The following is a 14,196-nucleotide window of genomic DNA, read 5'->3' as shown; positions in this document are numbered from 1 at the left end:
AATGAAATATCAAATTGACATGCAGGCCTTGTTGAACATCTCGAATGTCAATTTTAATTAGATTTTTTACAGCGACTCTTTACCCACTGACCCTACTTTAATACTGTAGCTGACACGATATTGAACATTTACACTGGTACATTCGCAGCACTAGTGCATTCTATACTTAAAACTATAACATCACTTTGTACAAGTACCATCTTCTAATACTACTTTGCTGTTCCGAGTACCAGCATATTAACCAATAATAAAGTTGCATAGTAATGTTCATTAAAAACAAGAGAAAGGTTCACAACAAAAAAGTACACTTAATATTATTATTGTAAACCGCTGTAACTTTATGCAGTTTGAACATTAGCACTACACTTATTGAGTGGGTGAGGGGGCTAATGGGCCCTCATCTTAAATAATTCAATTAAAATGTATTGCGCACAAAGGTTAAATACAACTTGTACCTAAAAGTTTTAAAATCAACTTTTTTTTCATAACATCTCTTTCATTTAATCTGTAAATCGTCCCAAATTTAAATACTGTATGTTAATTAAATTCAACTGTCCAGTGGCTTGTGGTGTATTTTATGGATCAAACTCGTGAATACTGTATGTTAATTAAATTCAACTGTCCAGTGGGGCTTGTGGTGTATTTTATGGCTCAAACTCGTAAGGCATGTTGAACCCTGGACTTTTGTCACCCTCTTGTGGCTAAGAATAATAGTAGCACAGCAAGAATTGGATTCTTTCTTCCCCAAAACCAAGTTTGTCAAGAAACCTCGAGTCAACCACGTTGCCACAGTTAAGGAAAAGTAAAAGAAATTGTGACCTCACTCAAATCTAACTCTTTAGTTTTTATAGAGGTCATTGCAATACATTTGAATGTCGTTGAAAGATTAATCAATTTCATCTGTTGAATTGAAAAAGACAAACTCATGTGTTTAACCAATATTCCACAAATTCAAGATTAATCAGAATGTTGTGTTTGGACTAATGGAGGCGCAGAGAAAATATAGTTAAGACAAATTTGAGGGTTGACTTCCCCTTTAAAGGATTTCAAGAGACTGTAAATGTTGGAGATCACCCTGACCAATTTATTTTTCTAAAAGTGATTTTACTTACAAGACAACCATTGTAATGTTACCACAAAGGCATCATACAGGTACAAAAGTTCATCCTTTGTAGGGCAAGATGCAGGTAAACAAGGGATGTGTTTTGTTTGTGTGGAGAAGCAAAAAATAATTACTGACTGAACTTGATCCTGCAGTTAGAAAGGCACCTTCACTTCCTCATCCTTTCCATCAAAGCGATGCCCCACCCAATGGTGAACTTGGCCTACAATTGACAGTCAAACGGCAGTAATGCACAATGTGATGAGCTGATTTTGAGGAAAGGCTGACGGCAGGAGGAAAAACAGGAAATGTTAGGTCTGGAAAAGGACAAAAAGTGACTTTAATTGCTTGTTTGAGTGACTTCCTTACTCACAGGCACACAGGTACGCACATTCACACATGAAACAGTTGTTACAATGCATTTGCATTCACAAAATATCATGCACCCAAACTGTCAATGAGATGCTGCTGCGAATGATGATGTCAGGTCAATATTAAGTTTCCATAAGGGGTGCCAGGAGCCTCATTTGGACGACAGCTTTCAACAGACACTTATGGAAAAAAAAAACCCAAACGAACAAAAACACAGTTTTTTTTCATCCATCCTGATTAAGAATCACCCCTCTAAAAACCCAATAACTTAGACACAGTTCCAATAGTAAACGTCCCATCTTCCTTCCGGAACGCAGCAGCTCAGTCATGTGGAGCTGGGACTGCTTGCTGGGTAAGAAATCGGAGTGACGGCCCGCAGCTCCTAGTGATCCCGTCATCCATCAGTCTTTAGTGGATTTTAGGTTTGGCACCACCCGGGGTCAGGTCAGACGGGACGGCACCGCCGTGGGCCAGTCTTCGGAAGCTGTGCGAGAGATACATGATGGTGGATTTGGAATGTGCAGAAAAAAACGGTCTCGTTTGACCCACCTATTCAGGTATCGAGACATATATCCATCATTACCACAAGGTGGCGCTGTACTCACAAGTCCTTGACATTGCCAATGAGGGCCTGGATCTTTGCAATGAAAGCATCCACTTGCTCCTGAGACACATGAACAAACGTGTTAAGGTCAAATATGCCAATGAAGGTCAGGACAGCGATGGGAAGGGACATAAAAGGGTTTACCTGACGCCGTCGGTAGAAAAGCGGCAAAGAAAAGAGAGCGATCACGCCTGCGCAGAGGTAGAGAAAAAAAGCCACAAAAGAAGTGCATAAGAAAGGGAAAGCGAGAGTTTGGTAATTATTTCCAGAAGTGACGTGATACCGATGATGAGGAGTGTGAGGCCATTGCACAGATCTCCCAGATAAGTAAGAAGATATATCAGGACCAGCAACTACAAAGCAAGGTGAAAAAAACACATCATTGCGCCAAAAAGTTATCCCTTTGAAAGCGGTTTTACTCGCAGAAATATATGCTCCACAGGTGTCTAAGGGGGGGAATTCAACGTTTACTGCCAACAAGAATTATGGGAAAAAATTGTGGCCTTCATTCGTAGAAATAGTTCTGAATAGTAACTTTTTTTGTTATACTGTATTGTTGCATTTTTTTGGTTTTCCTATTCAATACGGCCCTTATACACCTTTTATGGGGAGTTTCTCACTGAGGGGTGTACTCACTTGTGTTGCCGGTGATTTAGACATTTATGGCTGTGTATTTTGAGGGGACTGTTCCAAGTTTCGAGCCACCATATCATCAGTTGAACCATCAAGAAAATGTTACTGCTTGTCTTTTTTTCAGGAATGTGCCCTATCAATAAAAATATATAAGAGGGTCCAGTCTACCACAAAAAGAGTAGTGGCATCAATGGTGTCAGTGTTTCCCAATATGGGACATGGTCTTGGACGGGGGAGGGCCTCCATCTTATCCCGCGCCATCTACATATTCCCTCCTCCTCCAGCTGCTACGTGTCATGTCACATTCCAGCCAGGTCAGGGTTGACATTGGAAGGTCCCCAGGTTAGGGCTCGCTTAGCTCACACTCTGTCAACATGTACTGCTAATGTCCTGCAGCCTTCTCTATGTATAAACGTACGCTGTTAATAGCCCAAGTGGTCAGTATTAAAAAAAAAAAAAAAAAGCAGATGAGTAAAGAGAGATTCACTACTTAGAACTGGAAATACATGCCCGCAAATAAAATTGTTTTCAGGATCCAGGGAAGTGTCCGCTAACAATCACGAGATGGCAGCACACTTATTTATTGTGAGAGGTAAATTCGAAAGAAGAAAAATTAAAACGGAGGACATCTTAGTTTTTCTTGAAAATTATTGAATGTTGACACCCAGCTTTAGGAAAGATTGTTTTGACTCACAAAAGCTTTATACAATTCATTTGGACTTAATATAGTAGCCATATTACGTCACACAAAGCCTTGACGTTATAATCTATATTTTAAAATATTTTTGCTTTAAGTCCTAAAATAGAAACCACCAAGACAAATATACCGGTGCCACATGATTACTGCGAATATGTAGATGTGGCATGACAGTCGCCGGCATTGGCCAAATTTGGCAGCTTGACACCAGGCCTGGAGCGAGCAGAATGACAACGCCACTGCTGTTACAACCAGTGATGTGGAGGGAGTTAGGATGGATGGCATTCAAAGTGAGAGAATGAAAGAGGCACGGTAAAAATGAATGATAGGGAGGGGAGGTCTTGGAAGGACAAGGACATCAAACAGGGACATACGGACAGGCTGGCCATTCGATCGGCCGTCCTTTCTCACCTTCAGGGATTCAAAGAGGTTGCCGACAAAGAAGAGTCTTTTCAGACAGTCCACAGCACACAGAGTCGTGACAATGACTTTCTGCATGTGCAACTCAGTCTCCTCTCCGCTAAAACTGATGTCCATGTCCAAGTATGACCTGTCACACGCATTCAAAAGATAACAGATATTACAAACTGACATCTTTCCCCAAAACAGTTGGGTCAAAAATAACCCCAATTATGGGTCAAAAAGGGACCAACCCCACTTGGGTCAATTTGAGCCAACTTTTTGGGTTATTCATTGAACATAAAAAGTTGGGTCAAATTGACCCAAGTGGGTTCAGTCCCTTCAACCCGACTATTCTTCAGAGTACATTTTCTATTTAAACATTTGCACAGACTAAAAATGCCACGAATCGCTGTTCAATAACTTTTTTAAGTTTTACGATGGCATAAATTTGAGTGTGAGTAAATTGATTCTGTTTACATTATTTCCTTTGGTTGGGAATTTTACAGAACACAAAATGTTTAAAAAATACATTGGTGCCTCAACCTATAAGTCTAATTTCTTCTGTGACCACGTTCGCGACTGAAAACATCTTTCCCCATTGAAATGAATGGAAATGCCATCAATTTGCTCTCCCCCCACAAAACACAAACAAAAAAATGACATTTTTCGATACGAAAAACAGCACAGTATAGATTTGTACTTTATATTAACATACGGTAATAATTCCAACGTAATGGATTAAAGAGTTTGCGCATCGATATTTCATGCTTCAATCACCATTGACGTTGTGCACCGTTTATGTTCAAAAAGCTCTTGCTTAAAGGGTTACAACCAGAGGTGAGAGTAAGTCACATATCTGCAAGTCACAAGTTGCAACCTTTGTCACTTAGATACCAAGTCAGAAGTCAAGTCAAGTCATTCCCAAGTTTTTGGCAAGCAAGTCCTAAAAATAACAACTCGACCAAACACATTTTTCGCATACGGTATTTATCGCCCATCCCAATGAGTAACACATCATTGAAAGAAAAGCACGTACTTGAACGGATGTTCTCCATCACCCCAGTTGAGGGCATGGAGGATTTTGTAGTAGATGCGCACTGACATGGTGACGCACACGATGGCGAGAGACACCGTGGAGACCACAGTGATGATGCTGAGCTGGAACAGGCATAGGAGACCCACCACGATGCCCGTCAGGACCATTCCCGTTCGCTCCATGTCCTTCCAGTAGATCAGGTCCATGACTGGAAGATACGGTGGACAGAGGAGTCAGAATAGAAACTAGAGAAAACAATGCCTGTTCATGCTGTGAAAATTAATAGGGAGGTAGTAAAGTTTTGCATGTGGCGAGTCAGGCTGTAACGTCACAATACAATTATCACGAATCTCATGATACGATAATTATCAACAATATTTTGGGGAGGTTGGCAGAATAAAAAAAGCTCACGATACTGTATAAACACTCACATAATTGTAAAAAAAATGTTTGAATATTCAAAAAAATGCCATGGGTAGCCCAGTGGGCCAGTGGTTAGCGCGTCGACCTCACGGTGCAGAGTTCAATTCCTTTGTGCAGTTCAATTCCAGCTCCAGCCTCCCTGTGTGGAGTTTGCGTGTTCTCCCCGGGACTACGTGGGTTTTCTCCGGGTACTCTGATTTCCTTCCACATTCCCAAAACATGCATGGCAGGCTGATTGAACACTCTAAATTGTCCCTAGGTGTGAGTGTGGATGGTTGTTCGTCTGTGTGTGCCCTGCGATTGGCTGGCGACCAGTTCCGAGTGCCCCCCGCCTACTGCCCGGAGAACAGCTGGGATAGGCTCCAGCACCCCCCCCCCTTGTGAGGATAAACAGATCAGAAAATGAATGAATGAATGAATGAGTGAAAAAAAATGCCAGCAGTACGCAGCCACCCTCTAGTGGTACATGAAAGAATTGTACTTAAGTTACAATGGCATTTAATCTGTTAGAATTTGTTCCTTTTAAACATTAAGGTAAAAGGTAAAGATAAAAAAAGTCTTAGTATTTATATACTGAACTATTTACCTACACTTCCTAGAAATAAAACATCTGTGTCAATTCTTTTAAACATTAAGGTAAAAGGTAAAGATAAAAAAACGTCTTAGTATTTATATACTGAACTATTTACCTGCACTTCCTAGAAATAAAACATCTGTGTCAATTCTGATGAGGCCTAAGAGACTATTGCATTTTAATGTTGGTCCTGATGACGCTATGAGGAGATCTTACGTTTTTGTAGGTGGTATTTGGTGTAAAAACTTTGATAACCACTGCGGTATCGGAAGTACTTTAAATTTTGAGCATGGCAAAAGATCAATGCGTTCCAAGATGCCGAGGAGGGGCATGGAGGCTAGAGTAAAAGTAGGTGGGGGGGTGACCCAAGGAAGAAGAGTGCGTTCCAGCCGCCAACATGAGACGCCAGAGCGGCGAATAGGACACATACGGATTCAGCTTGGGCTAAATTTACCCCTCAGATGACAGAGGAAAGCAAGCGGTTGAGGGGAATTTGAATGGGGCCTTTCGCGGCACCTGCTGCGAGGCGTCAGCACCATTTTCTACAACCGCTTGGTTTCCCCTCGCTTCGTCACCCAGCAACAGCTGAGACTGAACCGGGTGGGGTCATAGAATTATGAAATACACTATGTAATTCTGTCACCTCGTTTTTTTCTTCCCAATATCTTTATTCAACCCTCACCATCCACATCATTTCACAAGGATCACGAGGATCGTGGATGCTTTTATTCAAATTTTTTGGGATGAAATTTTAAAAGAGACTTGATCAAGGGATAATATTCAAATAAAGAACAAGAGCCAGCAAAGTAGTGATTTTTGGAGGATTCCGCCCGACAGCGACGACATATAAATGTCTATAGAATGCTTGTGCTTATCAGTCAATCCGGAAACTGACACTTCACACTGGAACAAATACACACTTCCTGGTATTAGGCTATCAGCAGTGAAAGAAAAAAAAAAAAAGCACACTCTGCATAGGATTTGTGTGTGTGTGTGTGTGTGTGTGTATGTGCTGTGTCTGCATTCAATTTGCAGGAAGTGACAACCATTGGGAACAAAATAAAAAACACTGATGGCATTGAACAATTTTACAATACAGTAACGTTTAAAAGTGTCCAGTGAAGGCTCGAGTAAACCTCTGGTTCCACTCTCCACTCTCACTGTGATTCAAGATGTTGTCATGACTACCTGGCAACGAGGATACATGACTGGTAAAGTGTGCCAATGAATTACATCATCAAGTTTTAAAAGGGCATAGAGAACCACAATGTTACTTGGAAACAATAAATTACATAAAAGCCAAAAAACAAAGTGCCTGTGCTTTACACGTAATGGAAATGATGAAATTGAAAGCTGCAGTCTGTTTATCTTCAATTGCTTCAAGACAAGACACTTCAGGAAAAACTACCACCTACTTCAAGTTCAGTCGTGCCAAATTTTCCTGGTCGTGTTGACATTTTAAAAATCAATCACAATACTCACAAGTGGTGTGTGAGTACCTTGTCCATCAATTCATTTTCTACATTGCTTATCATTTTTCAGGATCATGCAGAGCTGGAGCCTTTCCCAGCTGACCCCAGCGAAGAGCAAGGCAGCTTTATTTAGATGCTGCAGCACATTTTATACACAAGGAAACACAATGTGTTTCACATAATTAAAATTACAACATTTGCAAACAAAAGAGAGTTGAGTGGGAAAACCCGTGTTGCCTGCGCAGAAGTTAGGGGAATGCACCGCAACAGACATCGGTGACTGTGTATGCCGCTAATTATGACAAAGCATAAACACATATAAGGCTGTGATCAGCTACACTCATCAATCACCAAGTTACACATTTAGAAACCTCTCTGAGCGGCAACAATGAGCAAAATAAACTGACCAAACCAATGCCATGCTGCAGATAATAAATACCACAACATAATGGTGCATGATCACAGAATTCTTGGCACATTCATTTCCCCAACTGGATAGCCACTCAATCAAACTATACAATGAGAAGCAGTTCACCATACTAAAAGAAGCTGGGGACCGGTCCTACTTCCGCAATAACCACATGGCTAGAAAACATCAGCACATTGTCAAGATACAATTAGTTGACAACTCCTTCCACTTTTTTTCCCCAATTTTCATCCAAGTTCTCTCACCTTTGCTGGCCATTTTGGCTGCTGTTTCGCCTCGCTACACTCTCTGTCCCGCCGTGCTCCCCTCGACCCCCCTGAGCTGTTTTTGGCCGGGCCCTGCTCGCTCAGCAGCCCAAAATAATCTTTCCTGCTGCACCGCCCACCCCCACTACTGCAATGATTATTTTATTTTATTTTTTAACTCAGAAAGACTTCAGTCATGACCAGTACTACAAATTGTTTGTACAAACGCAGAGCTGCGACTTCAAATCTAGACTACATTAAAAAATATTTCAAGTCGGTCATAAAGCATAGAGCCATTTGGCAGCTGCAACAAGAGAAACAGGTCTAATTTTTGCAATGCCGCACTGGGTGATTAGCTAACCAATGCTAACTAATTTCTTGAGTGAATCACAACAAAAAACAAACAATAAAAAAGTAAAACCACAGTTAGCCACATAACAAAAGAAACAAGCAAAAGGAAATAAGCAAAGTTGGGAGTTTTAGTGAGATAAGATGATTAGTTTCGAGAAGCTAAAGAGAAGGTGAAACAAAAAGGATTAAGGATTACCAGTACAATGCTATACCTACCACAGGTTTGAAGCACAACATTTCGTAACATCCCTTTGGGTCATGGTTGTAAAGAGTGGAAAGAGTCTTTCGACAAATGAAAAATGAGAAGAGGGTAGAGTTTGTTGATGTAGCGCTTATGGTAAAGCTATCGCTAGCTCTTGGCTTAAAACCAAGGCAACAAAGACACGTTTAAGAAAATGATGGCACTTAATGACCCACAAACATTTGAAAAGCAAAATGCAAAACGTTTGAGTGTGATTAGCCTGTTACAAAACTGAAGCTAACCGAAGAACAGTCTTGGGAATAATACAGTGTATGGTCAATTTAGCCAATTCTATTGTCAGCAAAATAAAACCTATCGTTGGTTTGATGTGCAGTAACAGACCCAAGCGTCAGAAACGCGAAGCTCCAAAAGATTAATGTGTGCTATTTATTCGTGACACTCTAAACTCTGTCAGCAGCTTTACTGCACATTCATTCAAAGTCCCATGGTTCACTGCTACCTCCAACACAGAGACACCCACACCACTAAAATAAGCCAAGCTCTGTTTCGAGTGACAGTCCACTTCAAATGCCACCGAGCAGAAAGAAAGGATGTTATCTCACACGCAAAAAGCCAACACAAAGCTGCAAATACTAAAACCAAATGCTACTAATACAGTGATACAGTCTGACGTGACTGTGTTGAAGGCATCAGCCCATGCAAGAAGTACATTGCACACAATCACCTGATCATTCCTGAATTCCAGAGAGATGGTTGCCGTGGAGACACAGTGAAGAGGGAGGACTTTTCAAGGGTGAGCATCTGAGCTTACTCTTGACCGATCAATGTGAAATCTGATCTCTTTCCATTCAAGAGCTCATTGGAAGTGCCTCTCCCATTAAAGACAGAGGGACATTTAGGAAGTGGCAAAATGATCAGGACATGTACCTGCTATAGGTGGGCACACTGTGGCGCTGTCTAAGGGGTTAAGGGCTGAGTACCACCGCTGGTTCAGCAGCTTTTCCTGAGTATCTGGAGCAACGGAATCCGGTGACATGGAGTTGGGCTCAGTCAGTTGCAGGGGCTCCTCTAAGATGATGGGTGACTCAGGCTCTGGGGTCGGTGACGATGCTGCTGCTGCTGGAAAAAAGGGATGACATCACACATGATATCACATCACTACATGACCATCACCATTGCATCCTTGTGAGCACTTGCATTTACCTGCTGGATGAATCAGTTCATACAAATTGGCTTCACGAAAAGAGTAAGCCCCCACTGTTCATGGCACTGAGCCGTAACAGCAAACAACCTCAGTTGATGTCTATAAGTACTAAAATTCAGTCGTAAAGATAAAATCGGAAACGCTATGATCGCAAAACAGTCTAATATAATTTCAATTTCATTTTACATTACTCGAAAAAAAAAGGCTTACAGGTGGTTTGATTATGAAAAAAAAAAATGCCTCTGAAGTACGCATGTACAAGCAGCAAACGCTCTCTGTAAAGGCCATAAACCAGGGGTCCCCAACCTTTTTTGCCCCACGGACCGGTTTAAGTCAGACAATATTTTCAGGGACCGGCATTGAAGGTGTGGCGGATTAATACAACAAAATAATATGGTATGAGCTGCATGAAAACTGTGGTGTTTTCGAAATATAATAATAAACACAAGGAGCGTCTAATCTGGTCGCAACACTCTTATCGCTGTGGTAATGTTTAATGCCTTCAAAATACGATACAACGCAAATTCAAAGTGCATGAAAATGACGTCCCGAGCTTGATTTTCTGCAATCAGACAGTCCCATCTCGGGGTAATGACACCTTAGGTGTGTGGTTTATGTCGAGTCTACTTCGTAATTTTGTTTTAGTCGCCGTTGCTGCAGAAACTCCACACCTCACACAGGTAGGATGCCGGAAATAGCAACAGTGCTATTGTGGCGATCTCAGAGTATTCAGCCATAACTTTGATCCAGTTGTTTCGAACGTACTTTTAAGGCCGCCGTCATTTGCGATCTCCAAGCAGCTTTTTTACTCATTTTGCGGGCTTCAGCCTTTTGTTTATGAGCGTCATCGGTCACCTGACCGAGAAGTGTGCCTTGACGTGAGTCAAGCGTGACACAGACGGATGTAACAGAGAATCCGGTAATTTTTCAAAATAAAACATTTCGCAATCCGAAATTAATAAAACGGAAAAAAGGCAAGTTCTTTCTGTGCGGCCCGGTACCAAATGCCCTGCGGACCGGTACCGGTCCGCGGCCCGGCGGTTGGGGACCCCTGCCATAAACAACCCAGACTAAATTTAGCTAATCCATCCACTGATCATCGTCTCTGATTTGAGATGTAGCACTATACTTCCTTGACCATAAATGTAGTTTCCTCCCATTACTTGAAAGGGGTAGGGCCCAAGCACTGCCAGGAGAAGCGACAATCCATGATTTAATATTTCTTTTCTTTTTTTTTAAAAAGCTACCCATCATATGTTACCAAATGTCAGCAAAAAAAAAAAAAGACTTTTGTCCCTCAACTCACTTCGATACCAATACTTTGACAGCTTTGGGATGAGCACAAAAACAAGCAAAACTCTTCCTGCCAAACATTGGTTACAATTTTCATATGAATTGTTACTGTACAAAACGTCTGATTGTGTGGAATTGATCGTACCAGGAAGTATTGGTGGTTGAGATAAAGTTTGGATAAAACTGCTCTCCTCACTTATGATCACTGCATCGCCTTCCTGAGTCTCAATGTCCGCAGTTTGGGCTGATGGCTGCGTTGTTACGGTCTCATTTTGCCTGCTCCTTCTTGGGCTTGTGGTCCTCACGTCCACTCGGCCCTCTTCCTCATCCGCCCGACTTAGGAAGCCTTGCGGGTCCCAGTCGACGTCGGGCGAGTCCAGCGGCGTCTCCGGGGTGTCCGTACGCACCAGGGAGGTGCGACTTCCCCTCGAGCCACCCCTGCGCCTCTCCCGGTGGGTGCGTGAAGCCCCCACGGCCTCGGGCTCGGCAATGGCGATGTAGGAGAAGGTCAGCTCGAGGGAGTTCTGACGCGGCGTGCCCCAGATTGACGGGGAGGAGGCCAGTGTGTCGTCATCATCGTAGACAACATCTTCATCCTCGGAGCAGTCCCTCGCTGTTTGCAGCTCGTACAGCTCTGACTCTTCATTACCACCTGGAAGAAATAGAGTGATTAGATTATTTTAAAAAAACAAAAGATGATATTCCACTCCAAATGTTGAATATTTTTTGTAGCGGTGTCAAAATCAATTGTAACCCTTGTGCTGCAATTTCTACGATGTTTGTAACACATGGGTTACCCCATATGTTACAATTTCTACAATTTTTGTAGATTTTTGCGTATTGTCATCTTTAAATCAAAGACACAGCATAAAAAGTGTGTGATATGAAATATTCCAATTCATGTTTTATTTATATAGATTTATATTTATGTTTTGGTCATAGCACAATACCGCTTTTATTGTCCATAGAGGGCAAAAATACAAAGAAAAAAATAAGAACTATATGTGTATGTATAGCACTGATGCCACTGAACATGTCGAGTGGTTGAAAGTGAAATAAATATTCAGGAATAATACTTTTACAATTTTTGTAAAATTGTATGTTGCGTTATATAAACTTATTTAGATCGACTGCAGCACATGGGTAATACACATAATCGTTTTGAACCATTGCTTAACTTCAAATTGTCCCAATCCTCTGAAATCAGTGTCTCAGTAATTAGTCTCTGATTTCATGAAAGCAGACTGATTATCTATTGTGTTTAATCAAAATAAGGCATTTGCATGTACTTGTACTTTTGAAAACAATTGAACAAGAAAATATGCATGCATTGTAAGTGTATTATTCAAGTTTTTCAATTCATCGTTCCAGTCAAGCCCACACAGTCTCACACTGCAAATGTGGGCTATTGTGGGTACAATACCTATTCTGTGTGGGAGCTGTAATAAGGGACACAAAATCCATATTGTCATCTGTTTCTACTTCCTGCAGTTGTAATATCCACGTGCCTCAATCTCAATGTTTCTCTTTTGTTCCCACAAAAAACTCCTCAGCAGTGTCTTGTGTTTGATGTCCAAAAACAGAGCTGAAAGCGTCTTTGTGTTGGAAGCATGCAATCACTTGTGGCTCTTCAGTTAAGATATTTTGAAGAGAGGAAGCGGGTTGGCACTCTTACTTTCCCAAAAAAAAAGAAACTCCAATGAGTCATATGTCAGAGTGTCAATGTGTTGCATTCATACCGTCGGTGCACGGGGGTGTCGAATCAGGAGTGGAGGCCACTGAGCCATATTCCTCTGCAAGAAAACAAAGGATAGCATTTTTTTTTCATGGTTCCTCTGAAAACTGGCTGCTGGTTAACAGTCAATGTCACATTAACATGCTATGCTTTTATACTAAAATCTTGCTATGAATCTCAAACCTATTTATTTGCATGCAGGTCACATACAATGGAACCATCAAAGTCATAATAATGTAAGACAAACCTCGAATAAAGGTAAAACGATTTACAGCTGCTGTTTTATATATATATACATATATACATATATATGTATATATATATATATATATACACACACACACACACACACACACTTGCAATTACTTTTTTGGTTGTCATTTTATAAAAATTTGAATGAACTAGTCAGTACTGTCAATCTGCCATTTTCTTCTAAGATATACTATATATATATATATATATGCCTCTCTCCAATAAAATATGTTTTGATACATATCTCAACATATTTTTTTGGGATCAAGTGGAACAACTCATTTTGATAACCTCATATTTTTTGAAATCAAAAGCCCTGTTCTGATTCAAATCTTTTTTTTTACACCCCCCAGCAATTAACCACGGTGACAAAAAATAAATAAAGATTAAGCTATTTAATAGGTTTCCTCTAACCAATGTACGAGAACATGCAAGAAGAACTAAGTGCAAGTAGAACATTGCTCCGTTCAGCCATGTGTTTACCAAAGAGCAGGGATGAAGAAGAGGCTAGATGAAGAGGAGGGCCAACATACGATATCATTGGCGATAGAAAAATGCTGAGCTACGACGATGAAAAGCAGGAAAATGCTCTCGCATCAGTCCAAAAGCTAGCAAAGAAGAGCAGACTTACGGCAGTGGGAGAATCCTAAAACCTGGCCCATACTCCATCAAGGCATCGCTGAGCCTTCCCAGCCTGGAAGACACCCCCCCCACCCTGGCCCCCTTCCACTCTCATGTATTGCCAGGGAATCGTGCGGGAAAACCCTCAGGTCCTTCTCTCTAGGCTGCTTCTGTGGTCCTCTGTGATGTGCGTGAGCAGCTTCCTGCCTCAGACACTTAGCTGCCCCGCCCTGCCTCACACCAGCATCCCCCTCATACACCCTCCTCCTCCTCTTCCTCCTCCTCCACTCTCTGCCTGCTCTCACATCAGCGCCACTCCTGCAGCTAGCAGCAGTGCAGCTACAGTAAGCAGCGAGGCACATGAGAAAATGGTATGGATGTCTGGCCGTCACGGACAAGTCATCTGAGCATCTAATGGGGGGAAGAGAGGAGATGTCAATAATGAATAAGATGAGAGCATGGCGCACGTGGACTCAAAAGACCATGTATAACTGACGCCTATTGAGAGGGGGGGAGGGTAATTCACAAAAAAAAAAAAACATTTAAAAAAA

At 41.6% G+C, this 14,196-nt stretch overlaps 1 protein-coding gene across 10 annotated transcripts; it reads right to left on the bottom strand.

The window, feature by feature from the left end:
- Nucleotides 1-1,058: 1,058 nt before the first annotated feature.
- rtn2a (reticulon 2a) lies at nucleotides 1,059-14,067 on the bottom strand. 10 transcript variants are annotated; one of them, XR_002170313.1, is made up of 10 exons: nucleotides 13,656-14,066; nucleotides 12,777-12,830; nucleotides 11,183-11,689; nucleotides 9,468-9,662; nucleotides 4,847-5,054; nucleotides 3,820-3,958; nucleotides 2,362-2,431; nucleotides 2,223-2,269; nucleotides 2,024-2,138; nucleotides 1,059-1,958 (listed from the first exon to the last, which is right to left on the bottom strand). XR_002170313.1 is itself a non-coding variant. In XM_019887598.1 (10 exons), exons 1-10 carry the CDS (start codon nucleotides 13,684-13,686, stop codon nucleotides 1,883-1,885), a joined length of 1,386 nt encoding a protein of 461 aa, XP_019743157.1. In that variant the 5' UTR covers nucleotides 13,687-14,065; the 3' UTR covers nucleotides 1,059-1,882. The 10 variants fall into 10 exon arrangements, 8 of the variants coding, with proteins under 8 accessions (XP_019743157.1, XP_019743158.1, XP_019743159.1 ...); XM_019887598.1 differs by having other exon boundaries at nucleotides 2,080-2,138; nucleotides 13,656-14,065; XM_019887599.1 differs by having other exon boundaries at nucleotides 2,080-2,138; nucleotides 9,468-9,659; nucleotides 13,656-14,065.
- Between the last annotated feature and the right edge of the window lie 129 nt (nucleotides 14,068-14,196).

The sequence above is a fragment of the Hippocampus comes genome, unplaced genomic scaffold (genome assembly GCF_001891065.2).
Source record: "Hippocampus comes isolate QL1 unplaced genomic scaffold, H_comes_QL1_v1.1 scaffold6, whole genome shotgun sequence".
Classification (NCBI taxonomy): Eukaryota; Metazoa; Chordata; class Actinopteri; order Syngnathiformes; family Syngnathidae; genus Hippocampus; species Hippocampus comes.
The sequence above is the reverse complement of the archived record's forward strand: the minus strand, read 5'-3'. Positions and strand labels throughout refer to the sequence as shown.